Below are 20,577 nucleotides of genomic sequence, written 5' to 3' on the forward strand. Positions count from 1 at the left end.
AATGTGATATGACTAGGTCAGGATAACATCACATTCCCCCCAGCACAGACAGACAGGGTCAGGCACCACCAGCAGGCGCCTTGTCCATCCCACCCTTGATGCCAGCAGGTACCTCGATGCACCAGAGCAGTCAGGCATTGGGGCAGCCCCCAGCCCTGTGCCTTTCAGCCATCCTAAGGGAGCTGGTAAGCTGGTGAGTGCCCAAAATGCTGGAAGAGGAAAGAGCAGAGAGCTATTGACATCTCTAGAAAGTCTCCAGGGCACAGAAGTCTTTTATGCCTTCTTTTCCCCTTCTGCTCCAGCCCAGGAGAGCCAGACATTTCCTTTGCTCCTTCCCTTCCAAATGGCCCTGAATTCACCCACCCTCACTCCCTCCTGCCTCACCCTCGGGGTTCAGGAGGAAACAGGCCTGTCACAGCATCTCCTTTCCAAGGGATTGATTTTGCTACAGGTTTCTCCATCCTCAAACTCCCCTCTCAGGACCAGATAGGGACTCACAAAGACATCTCATGACAGGCATTGGAGATCTCACTGCTGAACTGCCTGAGCCAGATTCTGACCAATGCCCGGGATGGCTGGGGTGTCTCTTAAGGCAGTGCTTATCTCATAGAGGGACCCCGTGTGTATTTTGATTTGCATGCCCAAGCATGACTCAATGCCTCAGCCCTCGAGAGCATAGCAAGCATGTAGCAGGGTTATCCCAATCCTGGAGCCGCTTTTGGCCCCAGCAATGGTGCCTGCATCCTGCATTTCTACCTCCATCCCAAACCTCATCCTTGTCTCTTGTCTCCCTGTGCCCCTTGCACACCTCCGCCCCCCCCCCACCCCAGGCCAGGACAGATGATGCTAGCACAGCTGACGGGAGCAAACGTCATGGCCCTCGCAATGACCTCCTTGTCTAGTGGGATCCTGTGGCAGTGCTGCTGCCGGGGGCTGCCGGATGCTGGGGACAGCGGTGCCTGGCACCCCGGGAGATGCGTGCTGCAAGCCCAGACTGGACGGGCTAGGAAAATGGGCTGTGCCTGACAGTCTTGGGAGCTCACGCTGGCTTTTTTTGGCCAAAGAGGCTGATATCATCCCCAGCAGCCCCCTCTGCCGTCCTGGCCTTGGCAGCAGCAACGGAAATCCTTCCAGGAACCCTTCCCCATACCAGCCCACCTGGAGAGGTTTGCCTTTCTTATCAGGGTTACACTGAGCATATAAAAGAGAGAAAGCAGAGAGTCCCAGCACCAGGCTCTCACGCTGCCCCCTGGGGAGGCTCAGACACAGCCTGGGGCTGGCTGCAGCCGGGAAGAGGGCTGCAAGTCCCATTTGCAGATATTAAATCATGGCATGGGGATAAAGTGTGTGTGGGGGGGCTGTTTGCAGCAGTGTAAGGGGGAAGCTGGGCTGGGTGCTCACCCTAGTGACATCCCTGAGCCTCAGCCTCCTGTGGCAGCCTTGGTTGGGGGGGGGGGGTGCCAGGCAGCTCCTCACCCCCGGGGTCTGAGGGTCTTGGGTGCTGCTGCAGAGACGATCACCCCTGCTGCAGACACTGGTGGACTGCGGCTTGCTGGAGGACTTCTTGAAGATGTACCTGTCCCCCTGCAACGGGGCTCACACACAGCCCCTGGTGAACAACCTGGATGTGAGTATTGAGTCTGCTGGGTCTCAGCTGCCAGAGATGCAAGGATGAAGCAGTGCCAGAGGAACACCAGCCAGGCTTTGCTTTGGGTGGAGGGAGGTCTCTGCAGCATGTCCTGCTGCAGTACCTCAAATCCAGCGAGTTGGTCTCCAGATCGTGTTTCCCACTGCGGGAGCCAGTCTGGAGCAAAGCAGGGTTATCCCAACAGCGCGGCAGGGCAAAGGGAAGTTTCCTAGCCTGGTGCCCTGCCACCAGCAGCCCCCAACTGTGGACTGTAGCAGAGAGAGTGTGTTTGCCTTCCCCAGCAACGAGACCAGAAACTTCATGCTGGTTGGGGACGTTGACATGGATTATCTCTCTGGGAGCCTCCACTGGATCCCCCTCTTGCAGGAGAACTCCTAGCAGATCCCCGTGCACAGGTAACACGCCCTCCTCACGGTGGCCAGGAAATGCTGAGATGCCCATGAGAGCTGGAGGTGTGCAGGGAGCCCTGCGAGGCTGGGAGCCCGCTGGTGCCATCTGCCACGCCTGAGCCCCTGCCCCACTTGTGCTCCCTGTGGTACCCGGGGAGCTTCAGCATCCAGGGCACCTGCATCCTCGGCTTCATGGGCATCAACTTGCCTCTCTGCAGCCAGTGAGCTCTGGGTCCTTGGGGACATCTTCCTGCACCCGTACTACAGCATCTTTGACAGGGTCAACAACTTGGTGGGCCAACACCTGCAGGCTAGGACATGCATCCGCATGGAGCATCCCACTCCCTTGAGCATGCCCGGGCTGGGGGGGGGGGGGGGGGGGGGACATTGCCACGCTCATCTTGTCAGAAACAGGGCAATAAAGGTATCCAAGAACTTCACCATGAGCGAATTTGGTGCAGACACCCCCCCAGAACGAGGAGCTCAACTGTCCTGACAAATAGCCCCACGGCTCAGGAGATCACCCCGAGCCATGCGACATCTCTGCGGCACACATGCTGGTCGTGTACAACACCGTGTCCCCTGCTCGGCACAGCACGAGGCACCCTGGGCATGGGGGAAGGAGGAGAAGAGGGGATGCTCAATTGTTTTTCCCGGACACCCTCTAGACTGCCAGCCACACTGCACTGCTCAGCTGGATGGTGCTGCACCCAGAGCAGAGCTGGGTTCCCAGATCAGCCCCTGCGGGCTCCCACTGCAAAGGCTAGATAGGGCTCAGGCCACAGCATGAGACTGCTCTTGGCCTGAAGCCAGCAGCCTGCCATCCCTGGCCTCAATCCGGACTGACACGCTGGCTGGCCAGACCCGCTTGCCCGTAGATGGCAGCTCTGGTCTTCCCTCTTGCCAAACTGTTTCCACGAGGTGCAGAAACCATCACCAAGGGGCTGGGGGAGAGCAGGTAAGCAGGCAAGGGTGGCCCTCCTGCTCCCAGGGGACCATCCCAGCACGGTGGCAACAGGGACTGGGAGATGCTAACTCCTTGATGAGAACAAGGGTTGACGGGTCAAGAGCTGCCAGCTCCAGGAACTTTGCTAGGGATGGGGCCCCTCAGAGCAACTGGCTGCCTGCAAGAGGCCTCCCCAGGGCAGAGCAGGGAGCGGGACTGGAGACCCCGGCAGTTAGTGCTGCCTGCCAGGACGGTCCTCGCAGCCCCTTGTGGGATGCCCAAGGCAGCTCTCCAGCACTGCGGCCCTAGCCGGGTTGCTGCTGCTGCATGGGGCAGACACCAGGACGAAGAGTCCTTCAGCCGGCGCTGAGGGTTGCCCTGAGCCATGCAGGAGTTGTCCCAGATAAGGTTTTGCGCCCACCCCACCACACACTCAGCCCATGCAATACAGGCCTCTTTGTTAGGGCAGTCGCTGCCTTTGGCCAACGGCGCTCCCAGCTGCTCACCGCTTGCTTATCGGGCCTGATAGAGCCCCGTGCAAAGCAAATGTTGTCGCCGAGCTGATAGGGCTCACCTAGTGCTGTGTTTGTTCCTGGCACACAGGTCTGTGGCTCACAAAGTGCACCACCCGCCACTGCAGACAAGGGTCCCCTCTGGGACCATGTGGCATGGCAGGGCTGAGGCCAGCTCCGACCCCCAGGGCCAGCATGGCCCATTGAGCTCTCAGCCCCCCACCAGCTCCTGGGCGGCCTTGTGGCAGCCTGTCACCAGCTTCTTGCCACTTCATCCCAAAGCCAGCCCTGGGCACCCTAAGATGTAGGAGCCCACCAGCACATTGCGCCTGGGGACCTCTCCTGCAGCTCAACGTCCCGAGCCCCTACGCCCACCCCACAGGGAGACCTGCTCCATCCCTGCAGCTGGGGTGGGAACAGCTGGATAGTGCCCCTGACCAAGGGAGCCCGTGTGCCCAGCCAGCCCCTGTGCCTCCCACGGGTGTGCAAACAGCCCCGGCACTTGTGCCAACTTCAGGCTGGGGCCTCCAGCTGCCCGGGCTGAGCTGGGGCACTCAGGCAGCCCTTATCGGGGCGACCGGCACTCCTTATCCGGGCTCCCAGGGCCAGGAACACCTCGACATGGCCCCTACATAAGGGCCAGTGCCCCAGGGCCACCGTCATGCTCCATCCCCGCACATCAGCGCGAGGCTTCGCCATGAAGTGGCTCTGGCTCATGGGGCTGGTGGCTGTTGCTCAGGGCCTGGTGACCAAGTGAGTAGGGTGGGAAGGCACCACATGGGACACAGGTCCTCATGGGGGACTTGGGGTGGAGCCCCACGGCCAGCTCTGCTGCACCCCAAGCGTAGGACCCGGGATGCAGCCTGTGCTTTGGGCTGGGGAAGGCAGTGCTTGCCCCCTACAGCTAGTGGCAGCTGCCATCCCAGCATGCTGGAGGTGGATTGCACCGTATGCAGGGTTGGGCTATCGCTTAGTCGTTATCACCACCTTCCTCACTGGAAAGCACCGGGCTAAACCCAAGCAGTGGCTTCTTGGAGGCACAGATCTGGCTTTTTGTCATTTTCCTGGGCAAAAAAAAGGTCTGGGAGACCTTCTTCTGGGGAACCATCCAGCCTCGGTGCCTTATAAGCAAGCTTCTTCCAGGAATTTGCACATCGCCTGCAATCAACCCCCTGAAAAGTCCTGACCAGAAGCAATGAAAAGCCAGTTCTTGCCGCCTGGAAACCCTTCTCTGCCCCCATCTTTAACTGCAGCCTTCTCTCTTAGGGTGAGCCTGAGGAAAAGGAAGCCCTTGAGACAAACCCTCATGGACCACGGCTTGCTGGAGGACTTCATGAGCAAACATCCCCCCTCTCTGGCTGCCAAGTACTTCCCCACTGCAGCCACCACCGAGTTCCTGACAAACTACATGGATGTGAGTGAGGGAAGACCCGGGGGATGTGATGGCCTTCAGCTGGTGCTGGGAGCGGCGGTGGGCAATGCCGTGCAGGGGAACTACGTGCATGGGTGCTTTAGGCATGCTAGATGCGCACTGCAGGGTGGGTATCTAAGACCCTCTGCTGTGGTTTGGCAGCTGGAGTATGTGGGAACCATCTCCATTGGCACCCCGGCCCAGGAGTTTGCCGTCCTCTTCGATACTGGCTCCGCCAACCTGTGGGTGCCCTCGGTATACTGCTTCAGCGATGCCTGCGGTAAGCGTTGCGGGACGCAAATCCAGTGGGATGGTACCCCCCCCCCCCGGCACCAACCCATCTCTCAGCCCAGATGTGGCTGCCTCTGCTCTTCTGCCCTAAAGAGGGGTGCTAAATCACCCCAGTCAGCTCTGGGGGATGCCAGAAGCAGTGGCTGCAACAGCTGCACTGCGCTGTGCTTGCCACCAGCTCCGTTTTTTCACTCCGCTTCTCTGCCGTAATAGCTGATCACCGGCGCTACAACCCAGCGCTGTCCTTCACCTATCGCGGCACTACTGCCACCGTTTCCACCTGGTACGGCACTGGCAGCATGACGGGCTACCTGGCCTATGACACCGTCCAGGTGAGGAGGATGGAAAAGGCAAGCTGTGCTGGCTGCAGGAGTGGGGGAAAAGGCAATGGTAGGGGGACAAAGCCAGGGCAGAGTGAGGAGGGGAGTTACACTGATGCTATCTGGGTCTCTCCCCGTCCTCCCCAGCCACCTGCGGATGGGGCAGTGTAACCCAGGACATGTGCCTCATCCTTCCCGGTCTCCCCCACAGGTTGGGGGCATCCAGGTGCCCAATCAGATCTTTGGGCTAAGCAAGACTGAGCCCAGCTCCTTCCTCTACTATGCACCTTTTGACGGCTTCCTGGGGCTGGCCTTCCCCAGCATCTCTTCCTCCAGAGCCACCCCCATTTTTGACAACATGATGAGCCAAGGCCTGGTGTCCCAGGATCTTTTCTCCATCTACCTGACTCCGTAAGTCTAAGCTGGATCCGGGCATCTCTTGAGGCACGTTGCACAGCCACCAGGCCCAGCGAGGCTGGAAATGCAGTCGTTGCTGGCGTGCAGCAAAGCTAGCATTCTGCGCAAGGGATCAAACAAACATCTGGAAGTAACATTACTGAAGGGCAGAGCTCAGCTTCAAGACAACTTCATTCCCAAAGCAGGTTTGAACTCATGCTTTGCTAGACTCCCCACAGCAGGTCTCTCCAATCGGAGCCCACATACCCACTCTGCACACAGTGTTCTCTTGTGCAGAAGAGGAGTAGCAGCCAGGTCCAAGGGGACACAGCAGGCACCACAGCAGGCACCACTGCTCTCCCTCGCCTCCTGGTAATTTCCACCAGGAGACAAGGCATCAGGAGTCCCCGGCGAAGAGCAGTGTCCTAGCTTCATGTCAGCCAGCAGAACATCCCCCGTTGTTGCCCTAGCCCTCACTGACTCCCCTATCACCCCTCTCCAGCGACGGGAAGAATGGCAGCTTTGTGATGTTTGGTGGCATCGACGACACTTACTTCACCGGAAACCTCAGCTGGATCCCCCTGTCCGCAGAAACCTACTGGCAAATCAAAGTGGACAGGTAGTGCCCATCCCTCCATCTCCCTGTGCCACCACATCCCTGCCAGGATGCCCGTCTTATGGGCTGCCCCTGTCTCCCCAGCATCACCATGTACGGCCGCCCCATCGCCTGCCCTTACGGCTGCCAGAGCATCGTGGACAGCGGCACCTCACTGGTGGCTGGACCTGCTGCCGGCATCAACAACATCCAATATGAAATTGGTGCTGCACAGGCCAGCAATGGCTTGGTTAGCATGAGGGGACAGGGCGGGACGGGAAGAAGAGTTGGTGGGAGGAGCAAGGAATCAAGCATCCTGGCTTTGCTCGAGGCTGGGCATGTGCTTCCCATGGGAAAGGTCAAACCTGAAGCACAGCTGTCACTTCCCCCCAACCCCACAGTCCATGGTGAGCTGCAGCTTCATCAGCCGCCTGCCTGACATCATCTTCATCATCAACGGCGCCCAGTTCCCACTGCCGCCCCAAGCCTACATCCGCCAGGTAGGTACATGTGTCAGGCATGGCTAGACGGAGGAGGCAAACAGCTCCGGGAGAGCCCGGAGAGCCGCTGTGTAGGGGATGACAGACAGAAACTGCTCCAGGAGGACAGATGCACTGTCCTCCCCAGCGGAGTGCACGTTGGCTGGTGATGAGGGCTCGCCGGCGCTCACCGCTGCCTCCTGTCCCCACTAGCTACAGGACGGCTCCTGCTTGAGTGGCTTCGGGGTCTTCGACTTCCACACAGCAGCAGGTGAGCTCTGGATCCTCGGGGACATCTTCCTGCGCCACTACTACAGCGTCTTCGACAGGGCCAACAACATGGTGGGGCTGGCGCCCGCAGTGTGAACCTGCCACCGTGGCACAATAAAGGGCTGCTGACCCTAGTCCTTGCGCTGGCCTCGCTGGGACTGGGGAGCAAGGGCAGGTCCGTGAGCCATCCCACCCCAATCGTAACCCAGCCCTTGGACCCTGCATTGGCTCACCGTCTGGCAAAGCATCTCCCTGACCCTCCCAGCTCCGCTTCCACCCAAGCCCTTATCCCTCTGGCTGAAGCCCTGCCACCTTGAGGGGAAAAGCAGGGTGCCAGTCCCATGTGAGACCCCACCTGTCCAAGGGCAGGCATGGGCACACAACCCACAGCCAAAACCTCCCCCACCGAGCAAGCCCATCTGAAGGAGCCTGCGGCACTGGGCTGAGTGCTGAGCACAGGCAGGAGCAGGGAACGCAGGGCATAAATACCAGGGCAACTTTATTGATGCTGCAAGGGGAGCCAGGGCCCAGGGCCATGCTCGGCCATTGCGGGAGGAAGGCCAGCCTGCCCCCTGTTCACGACAGGGGGCGAGGGTGGCCACTGAGGACCTGGGGGATCATGGCGCCAGTCTGCAGCAGCCAGGGGCTGGTAGGGTGCACCCAGCTTAGCATTGCCCCCAGCCAGAGGCCTCTCCCCCCTCCACATCCTGCACTGCCCCAGCCAGGGAGACTGTTCACAGCCAGTCCCATGCCCCGGCCCCCTGCGTGTTGACACAGTGAGGAGCCAGGAGACCACGGTACCCGGGGTCCACGCACCCTCTGCCCCAGGAAGAGGGGCAAAGCCCAGCACAGGCGAGTAGAGAGCAAGGACCCTCACCCTCCCTGTGTATTAAGTGTGGAGACCCACATGCCTCAATGCCCCATCCCCAGCCACCCACCCCACAGGGGTCTGTCAGGCCAGGCCTGCTGGTCCTGCAGGCCTCCTCCTCCTCACATTGCACCAGGCACACACAGCACCCAGTGCTCTAGGGAGCCGTGTGGCCCCGGGGGTGCTCCATGCTGGATGGCAGCACAGCTGAGGGGTCCACATCCTCAGGAGGTCCCTGAGCCTCAGGGCTTGAGCTGGGGCTGCCCATGGCAGCCGCAGTGCCAAAGAAGCCAGTGGGACCAGGGAGAGGAGTGGGCAGAACGGCTGCCAAGGGCCCCCCATGGCGCTCTGGGGGGCTTGGCCCCAGCAGATGAGACGCCCCAGCCACTGCGCTGCCCGGAGAGGGGCTGGGGGCTGCTGCGTCAGGGGGCTGAGCATCCAGAGGAGGCAGGCTAGCGCGGAGCAGAAGCTGGGCCAGGCGGCGCGGAGAGGCAGTGGATGGTGGAAGGCTGGGACGTGGGGTGCTGGCAGGCGAGTCATCATGGGATGGGGAAGGGTCACTGCTCTGCAGCAGGACCCGGGAATCTGCTGCTAATGGAGAGAGATGCCTTGGATTAGCACCTCACCTCCTCCCCCCCAGACCCCACTCACGGCCTACACTGGGGCCAGAGGGGTGCAGCTGCATCCAGCATCAAGCCCCAGCACAGCTGGGCACCAAGCTGCCCTGGGGTGCAGCCAGCATGGTCAGGTCACGCATAGCACCACAGCACCCGTCTCTCTCAGAGCATCGTGACAGCAAGGCCACAGTGGTTTCACAGCCAAGTTGGACCCTGTCCCAGCACCCTGGGCATCCCCATTACCGTGGCAGGCCGGGCAGCAGGCAGCTGGGAGCATGGTGGGCTCTGCGCAGGACTGGGGACACAGCCTCTTCTCGCAGCTCACCTCCCCGAGCTGAGAGCGAGGGGCAAAAGCATGGGTGAGATGGCTCTGTCAGCCCCCACCCCACACTCCCCTCTGCCACAGTGCCTGGCACAGCCCCACCATGGCAGGGAGGGCCTCTGGGTCACTCCAGCTCATAGAGCCCAAGCCTGGAGCTGGAGACAGCTAGCAGCAACAAAACCCCGCTCCCACCTCAGGGCTCCAGGCCTGCAGCTCTCCACACCCAGCAGCCCCCACTCACCTGGCACGTGCAGCGGGTACATGGCTCACCCTCAGGGCTGAACGTCTGGCCGTTCATCACTTTCCTGCCCTCGTAGTTGCAGTCTGCAGAGAGTGGGGCGAAGAGCGACTTTCACAGCAGCTGAGCGACCGCCTGTGTGCCAGGCAGCACTGCAGCGGGTGCTGAGCACCCTCCTCCTGCTGCTGCCGGGTTCCTGCACCAGCCTCCTTGGCTCATCTCAAGTAGCTCCAGGAGAGCCCCACCACCTTGATGGACGGGGAGATGGGGCCCAGCAATTGCACGTGGCCTGGGGTGACTCATGGCAGTTGCTCTCTTACCGTTACAGACAGGGCAACACTCCCCTTCTGGGTGGAACGGGTACGTGCAGAAGATGGCACAGTCCACAGGTGAGCAAGCCACTGAGCCCAGCTGCAAGACACGGGAGAGACATGTGCAAAGGCTCTGTGTTAGCAAGACCAGGGCAGGCTGGGGGTCCCAGGCAGGGGAGAAGGGACTAACCCCAAAACACTTAAGTTTTTTCCTGCAACGGAGGAAAAAAACTGGGGCTCAGCCAAAAGGATGAGATCTGAAAGGCTTTCACCTCCTGACACTGCTGCAGAAATCAAGAGACAATTTGCATGCTGATGCATAGACACTGTTGCCCTACACTTTCATACTACAGTAGGCCAGGCTCCCCCGAGAACACAGGCCAGAGCTGAGCCCCATGCGTCCAGGAAACACCCGCAAAACCCAGCCACCGCTGACATTTTGGCTGCTGTTGGGGGAATCTGCCCCTGGAAGGAGCCCTCACCAGGCAGATGCAGCTTAGACAGGGGTCCAGGACAGATGGGAATGTCTCATTGTTGTAAAAGATCCTTCCCATGTAGGTGCAGCCTGTGGGGAGGAGAGGGTGAGGTTACGCTCCCTAGGCTGTTCAGCAGGGACCCAGGCCTGCTGGAGACCCCCTCCACTGAAGTACAGGCTCACTGGCTCCAAACCTGCCCCAGGCTGGTGGTAGGTACTCAGAGAAGGGATGGGGGCATGTGGCTGGCACCTCTCCAACACACACCCGCCAGCTCCCTCAGGCCCTGTCACCTGCTGAGCAGTCAGGACAGCACTGCCCGGGGATCTGGATGGGGTAGGGACATGTCTCCACGCAGTCCGTCCGCTTGCAGCTCACTGAGCCATCTGCCTGCAAGAGAGACGCACTTGACAGAAGCCTAGGGCCAGCGTCAGTGCCATCTGTCCTGCCCCTGCTCTGCTCCACCCCAGAGCTGGCTGCACCTCAGCGTCAAGTACAGCCACCTCTGCCTGGATCCTTCCAGGAGAAAGATGGAGATGCTGCCCAAAGCTGAGGTGTTTAAGGCCCACAAAGGCAGGGAGCTCCCTGGAACCACGCAGGGGAAGTCTGGACGAGCTACGTGTTGGCGGTGACCCACTAACACCAGCCAGCGGTTACGATGGAAGCTGCTGGGCTGGGAAAGCCACTCTGCAATGAGGCATACGCTTTGTCCGTGTAACTGCCACAGGGAGCAGGGAACGACCAGGCTACTGGCAATGAGCACCCCAGGGATCCCAAGAGAAGGGCTGTGTGTCCTGGGAACCCAGACAGGAGGAAGGCCAGAGGAAGCAGGTTCAAGAGAGGAAGCAGCCAGAGAGGTGCTTTGCTTTGGTATCGAAACAATCGCTCTTTCCTTCTCAGACCCTGCCCCTGTGGCCTCCCCATGCCATACAGAGCCAGGGAGCCACAGGGGCAGCACAGGACGGGGACTGGCACCAGGAGCTGGATGTGGGGCAGGGGCAGGTAGGAGGAGTGAAGCAGAGCAGGTTCTCATTCACCTGGCAGATGCATAACTCACAGGGATCGCCCGGAGACCAGATCTGTCCGACAGGAAACTCGACCCCGTTGTCATCCACATAGCAACCTAGTGGGGAGAGAGGCATGGCAGAGCTGAGATGGGGCAGAGCAGAGCCAGAACACGTGCAAGATCACACGGAGCCCTGCACCTTGCTGATGTACACTTAACTGCCAGGCCCACAAACACACACACATCCTATCTGGCTTGTGCCGGATGCACGTGGGCAGCGCAGTGATTGCACACACATCTCCCATCTGGTGCCAGCTCCCCACTCACTGCCTCTAAACCCCACATTTCCCCCAAATACCCTGCCTGTCCCCATGCAACCCCCACATTCTGCTCTCCCCAGACTCAGACAAGCCCCCAGGTGTCCCCCAGGTCCCCGAAACGCCAGCTCACCTGAGGGGGGCGGGGGGTCCCGGCAGGTGAAGCAGCACTGCCCAGGGCCCAGGTGCCACTCCTGCTGAGGGCAGTCCAGCGCAGGGCATGGGGTGAAGGAGCACTCCACCTCACCACTCTGAGGAGACGAGGACATGTCACCTGCTGACCCTGCAGGGCAGCTGAGCCCTGTGTCCAGGGCTTTTGCTCCGGGGTCAGGGCCTGTCTGCTCTGCAGGACCCAGAGATGGGCCAGATCCCCACAGCAGCATGGTGGGGGAAGGCAGGAAGCCCTGTGTCCAGGAGCACCCCTGGGAGACTACCAGACCCACGTCCCCTGCCCAGGGCACCCATGCTGCTGGGTACAGGAACCTACCCGGCAGATACAGGTGGTGCAGTCATCCCCATCCAGGCTGAACCGGGCTCCATGTACATATGTGCGGCCATGAAAGTTGCATTTTGCTGAGGAGGAGAGGCGGCAAGACCAGGGCTGGGATCAGCCAGGGGCAGAGAGCAAAGCACAGATCCCGCCTTGCCAAAACCCCGTTCTCAGGAGAGCTGTGTCTCCTGGGCTTGCCTTCCACCCCGCACGTGCCCGGGGAGGGTAGGTGCTGGGGGGTGGCAGGACCCACCTGGCTGGCAGGAGCAGCAGTCGGCTGTCGAGGCGCTGGAGCAGGGACCTGGAGGGCACTCGGGGGAGATGCAGGAGACGTTGCCAGCCTGAGGAGGAGACAGCGCAGCAGCCAGGGCCATTACTTCACGGCCACGGGGCCAAGCAGACTGGCAACGTGCCCCATTCCCATGACAGGAGAACCACGCTACGTCAGGGAGGTGGTCTGCCCCAGCATCCCCCATGTCCTAGCCCATCACCCCAGAGGTGGTACAAGCTGGACACAGGACAAACCCCCGCAGCCCAGCCTGGTCCAGCCCAGGTCCACAAATAGCTTGAAGGGCCTAAGGTCAAAACCAGGAGAGTTGGGGGGTGTCAGCGAGGACGAGGGAGGCCATTCCCAGCGCCAGGGCCTGCGCAGCCTTGCCCGTAGCACAGGTGCTTGGGGATCCCTGTGCAGCTGGTGCAGACTCACCAGGCATACGCAGACGGTGCAGTTCCCATCTGGCAGGGAGAAGACATCGCCCTCGGCCCGGGCCACCCCGTCGTGCAGACAGCCTGGAAGCGAGGCCCGGGAGCAGGTTACGGGGTGCTGCAGCAGGGCACGGGGGGACATGGGGATGCGGCTCACCTGTGCAGCTGGGGCAGCACCCCCCATCCGGGGCAGGCAGCGGGTGGGAGCAGGCCACGGGGCAGCTCACAGACGTGCAGAGCACTCGTCCTTCCTGCAACAGCACCCGGTGGTTTAGCCGCGAGGCCAGCTGACGTGGTGAGGCGACGAGGCAGGGCGGCTGAGGCGCTTACTTGGCAGGCACAGCTCAGGCAGCCTGGCTCCGTCCAGCGGGTGCCGTGCTCCCGGGGGGCTCCCCGGTACCAGCAGCGGGGGGATGGCAGAGCAGGCGGCGGCGGCGGCGCAGAGGTGCCAGGAGCTCCCTCTGTACGCAGCAACAGCACAGCGGCTGGGGACGAGGGGGCAGCAGGCAAGGAAGGGGTTTGGGTGCCTGGAGCTGGGGCTGGGAGGTAGGGAGAGGGGGAGCCCCTAGGGACCGGGAGGGGTCCCCCCGGGCCAGGAGGGAGCAGGAGGAGAGTGGGTGGGTGCTGCAGGGACTGCAGGATAGGGGATGGGGCCAGGATGGATTTGGGGAAGCCTAGGAAGGAAGAATAGAGTTGTCACTTCAGAGGCAGCCAGGACTGCAGAGCCCACTCTGCTCCCCAGCCCTGGCACAGAAGAAGAGCTGGTTACCTTCGCAGGACACCCTGTCCCCACTAAGACGGTACCCGGGGCGGCAGGAGCACAGATAGCTGCCCGGCGTGTTGTGGCAGGCGTGCTGGCAGGCCCGTCTCTCTCCTGGCCGCCGGCACTCGTTGACATCTAGGAGACACGGGGACATGTCCGTGCCAGGGCAGGTAGGGCGAAAGGTGCTTCACCCCAGGAAACGCCTTGGGTCTGCTGCCCATGCACCCACGGGGGAGCCCGGCACAGCTTGCGCAAGGACGAGGATGAGACACCACCACCGTGCAACGGGCACGACGCCTGCCTCGCTCCACCAGGCACTTCATGGCACGGCCGATGGGAGGGAGATGAGGGTCCTGGACAGACGGATGGATGGAGGACCGCACGCCTGTACTCACCCACGCAGGAGTGCCTGTTGCCGTGGAGGTGGTAGCCAGGCCGGCAGGAGCAGCGGTAGCTGCCAACGCTGTTCTTGCAGCGATGCTGGCACGGCGTTGCCAGGCACTCGTCCGTATCTGCAAGGCAGAGGCTGAGGGTCAGGAAGCCCCAGTGCCCCCCGTGGCCCGGCCCGGCCCCCTGCTCACCCTGGCAGCTGTGGCGGTCAGCGGAGAGCTGCATGCCAGGGCCGCACTCGCAGACGAAGCCACCCTCGGTGTTGACGCAGAGTCCTTCGCAGGCAGCGCTCAGGCACTCGTCAATGTCTGGGGGTGACAGGGAAGAGCTGGAGGGAGGGGGACACCGCTGGGTACCCCCGCCCCACCGAGGACCCCGTGCCGCTCACCAGTACAGCGGACTCCGTTGGCTGTCTCCACCATGGAGAAGCCGAGGGGGCAGACACGGGCCACCTCTTGGCACCCGCCGTGGTTGCAGGAGAGGTCGCAGCCGTACTCCCCGCAGGTGCCAGGTGGCTCTGAAACGCAACCAAGGGGTCTGCAGGAGACCGCTCTGACCGTCCCTGGCCCCGACACCCATTGCACAGGAGAGGTGCTGGGTTTGGGCTCTTTCAGCCCCAGCTGCGGTCCCTCCCTGGCCTGGCTCGGCTATAACACCGGACACAGAGCCGAGCCCAGGTACCAAAAAGCCACAGCTCCCCCAAGGCAGGCCTCCATCCCCGCTTTCCCGACACCCCCACGCACGCATGCCGCTCTGGGGCCGTGCTCTCGCCCTGCCTGCTCCAAGAGCATCCTCAGACCACCCTCCAGCCACCTCTCCCTGGCAGGGAGAGCCGCTGTCCCAACGGGGAGAGATAAGGAGCAACGTGCCCTGCCAGAAACACCCCTTTCCCCCATGCCAGGACAGGAGCTAGGAGGCCAGGCTCTCACCGCCACCACGGAGCCGGGGGCAGGCCGGTACCTGGGCACGTGATGCCCTGCTCTCCATCCGGGCAAGAGCAGAGGTTGGGGGCGATGCACAAGCCGCTGCCGCAGCCGAAGGAGCAGAGCGCTGCGAAGAGCCAGGACAGGCAGCAGTGAGGGGACGAAGGGACCCCCACCCGCCCTCCCACCCCAGGGCGCGCCGCGAGGTGCCGGGGCACCCGTACTCACGCAGAGTGCACTGCCCGCTGCCTGGCGACAGCATCCACCCGGGGCAACATCCGCTGCCGAAGCCCGAGAAGCAGATGTGCGGCCCCACGCGGCGCCTGAGCGAGGGAGGAAAGGCTGAGGCCACCCTGCCCCGAGCGCCCCGGTCTCCCGTCCTGGTCCTGCCTCGTCGTCCCAGCAGCCGCACGGCAGAGACCAAAGGTCGGCGTGCTGGAGCTCCCGGGCACCTTCAGGCAGCAGAGACCCCTCGGACCCAGGGACGGCCACGAGGGCCAGGGGGCAGGGGAACGCAGCAGGAGCAGGCGCCCCTGGACGCGGCCCAGGCCTCCCCATCCCGTGCAGCAGCGCGCGCTGGGGACGCGCTAGGCAGGCAGGTGCGGGGCGAACCAGACCGTCACGGTGCCCTACGGGGCCCCAAAACAAGGAGGGGCAGACAGAGAGGGCTCGAACCCCAACTAGCCCCTACCCCGAAGCACGCGGCGACATCAGAGAAGCGTTCCTGACGCAAGGAGCAGCAAGGCTGCGAGGGTCGCGCTCCGCTTGCCACGGCCACCCCCGGCCAGACGGAGGGGCGCACGCCCCGGAGCCCCTCTGGACAGGAGGGCAGCCCCCGGCTCCAGGCGGCTGAGGGGGTGGACGGAGGGAGCCGAAGCTCGATTCAGCAGCACGGCGCGGCACACCGCCGGTGGCGCTCCCCAGGTGCAGCTGGGAGAGGGAGAAGGGAAGGGGGGACCCGGCTACCTCTCCACAGCAAAGCTGGCCGGCTTCTTCCTCCCGGGGTAAACCCTGCCCTGGCCGCCTGGGAGGAACAGGGACACACAGGCAGCCTGGAAGAGCAGCTCGACCAACATGACAGGCGGCTCCAGCCCACGGCACGCTCCCAGCGCCTGCCTTCCTGCCTGCCTTCCTCCTGCCTTGGCGGCACGGGCGCCTACCGCATGCTGGCCCTTGGCCCTGCTCCTCCTCCTGCCTGCCGGGGCCGGGAACAATGCGGGGGGTGGAGGGAGGCGAGAGCAGCGAAGGGGGCCGGGGAGCGCTGCCGGGGGAAGCCGCCGGGACCCAACTCTCCACCCACCCCGGCGGGCGTCCCCCGCGCCAGCCCGCGGGACTGGAGGAGCCCAGCGGCGCGGGCAACAGCGGGCACGCCGCACGCGGGGGCTCGCGGAGATGCTCGAGCAAAGCCTCGCTTTGCCTGCGAGCGCGGCCATGCGCGGGGCATCCCGGGTCGGCGCAGGCGAGCGACTCTGCCCTCGCCGCAAATGCCGTACGCCAACGCGCGTGTCGGGTCTATCCACCCCCAGCGGCACGGGGAGAGGGAGGATCCCCAACACAGCAGCCCTGTTGTTCGCAAGAGTTTGCGGGGGAAAACAGCAAAAACATCCCCCTTCTCTCCTTTCCCACATCTGGCAAAGCTCCGGCCCGGCCTCTCCCCACCCCTCCTCCTCCTCCTCCTCCTGGCGGCACTGGGCCGCTTTCCCAGCCCTGCACAGGGACCCACCAAAGAGGAGTATGCAGCAGATAAAGGGGCCAAAGTGGAGCTGGGCCGGCCGGGAAGGGCGCAGCGAGGCTCCAGCGCACCCCAGTCCGTCACCGCCAGCTGGGGGTGATGCCGGCGGGGAGAAGGGCATGGGAGCTCTGCGCCGCAGAGGCGCAGGGTGCTACGGGGGCACTTGGAGCACAGCAGCACCCTGCTCCAAGGTGCAGGAGCCTAACTCTCTGCCCCTCACCTCTCTCCCCTCAGCCCTCCGCAGGACGGGGGCTGAAGCCAAGGTCACAGATAGGTAATGATTTATATCAGGGAGCAAAGGGCTCGTGCTGCTGGCCCGTATTTTAGTGCAGGGAGGCATGGTAAATACCTGCAGCATTGGTGGAGACAGGGAGCAGCCACCCTCTGCCTGCAGATCTGCACCCGCCTGGGAGATCTTCCCCCATAAACTACACCTCAAAGGTTGGGATTGCCTAGCAAACCTCAGCATGGTCCCCAGCAGGAGCCTTCTCCCCTCTCCCCTGCCGTCAGGCAAGGACCTCACTGCACCACCCCGCACAAAGCGCCCAGCAGCACCTCGAGGTGGCCTCCCTTCCTGCGCATGTGGAGCAGGTCATCCTGCGCATGCTTATAAATAGCGGCTGACATTTACAGGGTGCGGTGGGAAGGGCGGGGGGGGGACCATGCCGGCTCCAGCAGCACAGGGCTCTGTGCCCAGCCCCTGAAACGCAGCCACCGCTGGCGTGGAGCAAGGCAGCCCCTTCCCCAACCCTCGTGTGACGGTGACCAGAGGCTCTCGCTGCCAACTCACCGCACGCAGAGAGCACAGGCAGGCGGTTGCACTAGTGCAGCTGGAGGGTGGCCAGTGGCACAGGATAAACACACAGCCCTGCCCTGGCCAGCAGCTCAGCAGGATTTTTAACCCGCAGCAGGAGGTGAATCAGCGTCAACGCTTCCCATGTACCAGTAGCCAGAGGCTGGCAGGGAGCAAGACCATTTTCCAGGGCCACAGGCATCGCCAGAGCTGCCGGTCCAAACCAAAGACAGGAGACAAGTGAGGCACTAGCCCTGCAGAGCCAGAGATGTGGGCTCTCTCTGCCCAGGAAGAGCCAGGGCCCCTCCGTGCTGCTGGCACATCAGTGCTGTTGAAAACCCACTAACGTAGGGTTACAAGCATCACATTACCACCCGCAATGCCATTTTGCTCAGTGAGAACAACGTGTGCAGGAGATGGGTAAATTCAGGCCCCGCTGCCCTCCGCAGGCAGGTCTGCCAGGGGTGATGGAGGCTGTTTTGTTTCCCAGGGGACCCTCTGCTTTCGGATGCGTGGCGAATGCTGACGGAAAAGGACCAGACTCGGAATGAGGGCTGAGGAACTGAGTCGCTCTCCGAAGCTGAATGCAGGGAGCAAACCCCAGAGCTAACAAGAACCTGCCTGCTTGCAGAGAGCATGAGCACAAAATCCAGACTTGTTGCAAATGGTCACAGTCCACTTCTAATCCTAAACAGTCTCTCCAAGCAGAGACATGTCCAAATATAGCCTTCTCTATACAAATTCCTCAAAGAAACCAGGGCTTGCCCAACAGTTAAGATTCGTTGGTGGGAGCCTGACAAAGCTTTCAACACAAGCTCACGTTTCAGAAATGCCATCCACCTCTTCACCTGCTCTCCTCCACAGACAGGCACAGGCTATTTTAAATGGCACTCTTGCAGAAAGGGAAGACTTTGGGGAAAACTTACGCTGTTATACACCTCCCAGGGACACCGCAGGGACCAGGTGGCTGGCTGTGCTGAGAGGATTCCTGTGCCTTTGCCAAATTTTTGGTGCTGGGCTGAAAAGCTCAGAGATGCAGCAACCACGCAGGGAAGGAAAACCTGGCCCATCTCACCAGCCACCTAACCATGCTCCCTCTTGGTGCCTGCTGACCTCACTTGACCTGGCCACGAAGTCAGCTACTTTGGGGTCAGGTCACTCAGGAAGGCAGCTAGCAGCTCCCAGAGCAGTAACAGCACACGGCCTCACGTGGCAGGATCTGGCAAAGAGAGAGCCCAGGATCTGTGGACTTCAATCTGCCAGAGCACCCTTTGTGCCTGCTGCCAAAGCCACAGCTTCCTCACCTGGACTCCAGCAGGGCAGTGATAGGGAATTCTCCTCTGCTCCTCCAGGCAGCCCAGGCTGTGCCAAGAGCATGTCAGGAACAGTGGAGCTCACTGACATTTTTAACCCAGAGGGTTAAAGATCAGCCTTGCATACTTGGTGAGCCAGTGAGCAGGGATGATCCGGGCCAGCTCAGGCAGGGAGACTAGCTACAGCCAGGGGCCCAGCATAAACCAAGTTGCAGAAAACACCATGTGAAAAGGGTAATTGGCCTTGGGGACTCTGCTGTCACCCTTGTATGCATTTTGGCAACAACCCAACAGTGATCAGAATAACAGTGAGCCAGGGCAGCCTATGTCCACAGCAAGAGGCAGTCCACAACTTGGACAATTTACAGTGTAAATAGACAAATGGAGGGGGACCACAGGGGTAATTATTAATCCATACTCTACACACGGAGAACTGAGGCCCAGCAGGAGTGAACAGCTCTCCCATTACCCTGCCATAGCCTGCAGAGCCAGATGTACCCTCAGCGCAATCCATTGTTGCAAGGAGCAGTGGTCCAGGCCCTTGAGCTACAAGTCACCAGAAGCAGAATTCAACATCATGACTATTAATTGATGTTCGAGTGGGACCAGCCTGAGACCCTGCATCTGCCAGCCTCAACTGTCAGCTGCATCCAGGCAATCTCAGCACAAGCAAAAGACTCTGCAAGTCTAAAGCGACAAGCATCTCTTGTGTTAGACCTACCTGTGGGAAAACAGACAGAGGGTGATCTGGTCTCACTTTCCTCCCAGATCAGAAGGCAGAGAGGCAAAGAGGGCAAGGCTTTCCATCAGCTGCACAGCTAGATTCAGTTCATGATCGCATGAAGTGAGAACACCAGGAAGGAGCAGCTGCAACAGGAGGAAGATGTGGCAACAAGAAGAGGCTGAAAGCAAGCCCCTATCGTGGAGCCCTGACCCCTCGGCTGCGTAGGAACACATGCTAAAAGCTGGAGCAGGCCTGAGGCTTGCAAGGAAATGGTGGGAAGGGCTAGGGTCAAATTAGTGAAGGGGTTTCTGGCTCCCATCCCTTTAGCTGCTGACTCTGACCACTGCCAGGGCCAGGACACCAGACTGAATGGAGCCAGAGTCTGTCCCACTCTTGCCATTCCTGTGGTTCCTAACTCCAGGGCTATTTATAACCCGCCCACCGGACAAGGGACTGCTGGCAGAGCATCTGAGCCGGATGGGCTGCCCTCTGGGCATTTGGGAAACACAGGAATCCTGTCCTGGACAGCGTACTCACCTACAGGCAAGGTGGCCACACACAATCGCAGCAGCCTGGGAGAGCTCTAGGAACAGACTGTTACGTCTGTAAAAATCCAGAAACTCTCTTTAAAATAGTCCCTGTGATAACCTTGTCTTCAACAGCAAGTGTTAAACCACTAGCACACAAAGCAGACCTCATTACATCTCTCTGCTCATTGAGTGTGTTTGTAAAGAATCTTTGTAAAACAGAACAGAACGTGCACCTCCTTGTTCCCAAGGATTTGGGAAGTATACGAGCACTGCTGTGTCACTATACCTTCTCCTCTCCTACCTTGGCACAAGTGCCACCACGCAAGAAAGTTGGTCCCACAAGCAGCTGAGAAGCACTGCTCCAGAGATGGCTATAAGGGAGAAACAACCAGCAAAGAAATCTGATTCTTCCAAAAGGATCAACATAGTCAACGATTCATCTGGATTCCTTGCTCTGAAACGCAAATCCCCCCCTTACTTTATGAGGGACACTCAGCAACACTGCTGCCAAACCAGTCTGCACTAGGCAACACCAAGAGGTGAAATTAAAATTTCTTTCAAGTCAAAGAAAAGCCATAAAAAGCATCTGGAAAATACATATGCTCCCCTCAGCACCTGATGGTTCAGTCTGCCCATCTGCTGATCTCCTGTCAGATCTACAGCTCCCAAACTGCTCCCACCAAAACCAAACTGGGGAAAATGTTTCAACATCAGAAATTCCTACAGGAAACAACATTGGCTTGGAAAGGAGGGCTCCCTCGAGCAGATCAGGGACACAGCTCCACAAAGGCAGCACAAAGAACAA

General features: G+C 61.1%; 2 protein-coding genes across 15 annotated transcripts; one reads left to right on the forward strand and one right to left on the reverse strand.

The window, feature by feature from the left end:
• The first annotated feature begins 4,140 nt into the window (after positions 1-4,140).
• Positions 4,141-7,355, forward strand: LOC104140263 (pepsin A-like). Its single transcript, XM_009668943.2, has 9 exons — positions 4,141-4,248; positions 4,762-4,909; positions 5,069-5,186; positions 5,411-5,529; positions 5,729-5,928; positions 6,416-6,532; positions 6,614-6,758; positions 6,910-7,008; positions 7,201-7,355. The coding sequence occupies exons 1-9, from the start codon at positions 4,157-4,159 to the stop codon at positions 7,351-7,353; spliced, it is 1,191 nt and encodes a 396-aa protein (XP_009667238.2). The 5' UTR covers positions 4,141-4,156; the 3' UTR covers positions 7,354-7,355.
• A 384-nt stretch (positions 7,356-7,739) lies between these two features.
• VWCE (von Willebrand factor C and EGF domains) lies at positions 7,740-19,383 on the reverse strand. 14 transcript variants are annotated; one of them, XM_068944218.1, is made up of 21 exons: positions 15,647-15,811; positions 15,372-15,529; positions 14,909-15,003; positions 14,718-14,807; positions 14,146-14,274; positions 13,949-14,065; positions 13,763-13,879; positions 13,374-13,502; positions 12,935-13,278; positions 12,762-12,855; positions 12,606-12,688; positions 12,153-12,240; positions 11,897-11,982; positions 11,543-11,660; positions 11,144-11,209; positions 10,380-10,472; positions 10,096-10,178; positions 9,623-9,713; positions 9,306-9,388; positions 8,986-9,076; positions 7,740-8,716 (listed from the first exon to the last, which is right to left on the reverse strand). In XM_068944218.1, the coding sequence occupies exons 2-21, from the start codon at positions 15,389-15,391 to the stop codon at positions 8,283-8,285; spliced, it is 2,451 nt and encodes an 816-aa protein (XP_068800319.1). In that variant the 5' UTR covers positions 15,392-15,529; positions 15,647-15,811; the 3' UTR covers positions 7,740-8,282. The 14 variants fall into 14 exon arrangements, 11 of the variants coding, with proteins under 11 accessions (XP_068800319.1, XP_068800322.1, XP_068800321.1 ...); XM_068944221.1 differs by having other exon boundaries at positions 10,380-10,476; positions 11,124-11,209; positions 15,647-15,772; XR_011141221.1 differs by lacking the exon at positions 15,372-15,529 and having other exon boundaries at positions 7,740-8,713; positions 10,380-10,476; positions 15,647-16,234.
• Positions 19,384-20,577: the final 1,194 nt, after the last annotated feature.

The sequence above is a fragment of the Struthio camelus genome, chromosome 5, assembly GCF_040807025.1.
Source record: "Struthio camelus isolate bStrCam1 chromosome 5, bStrCam1.hap1, whole genome shotgun sequence".
In the NCBI taxonomy this organism is placed as follows: Eukaryota; Metazoa; Chordata; class Aves; order Struthioniformes; family Struthionidae; genus Struthio; species Struthio camelus.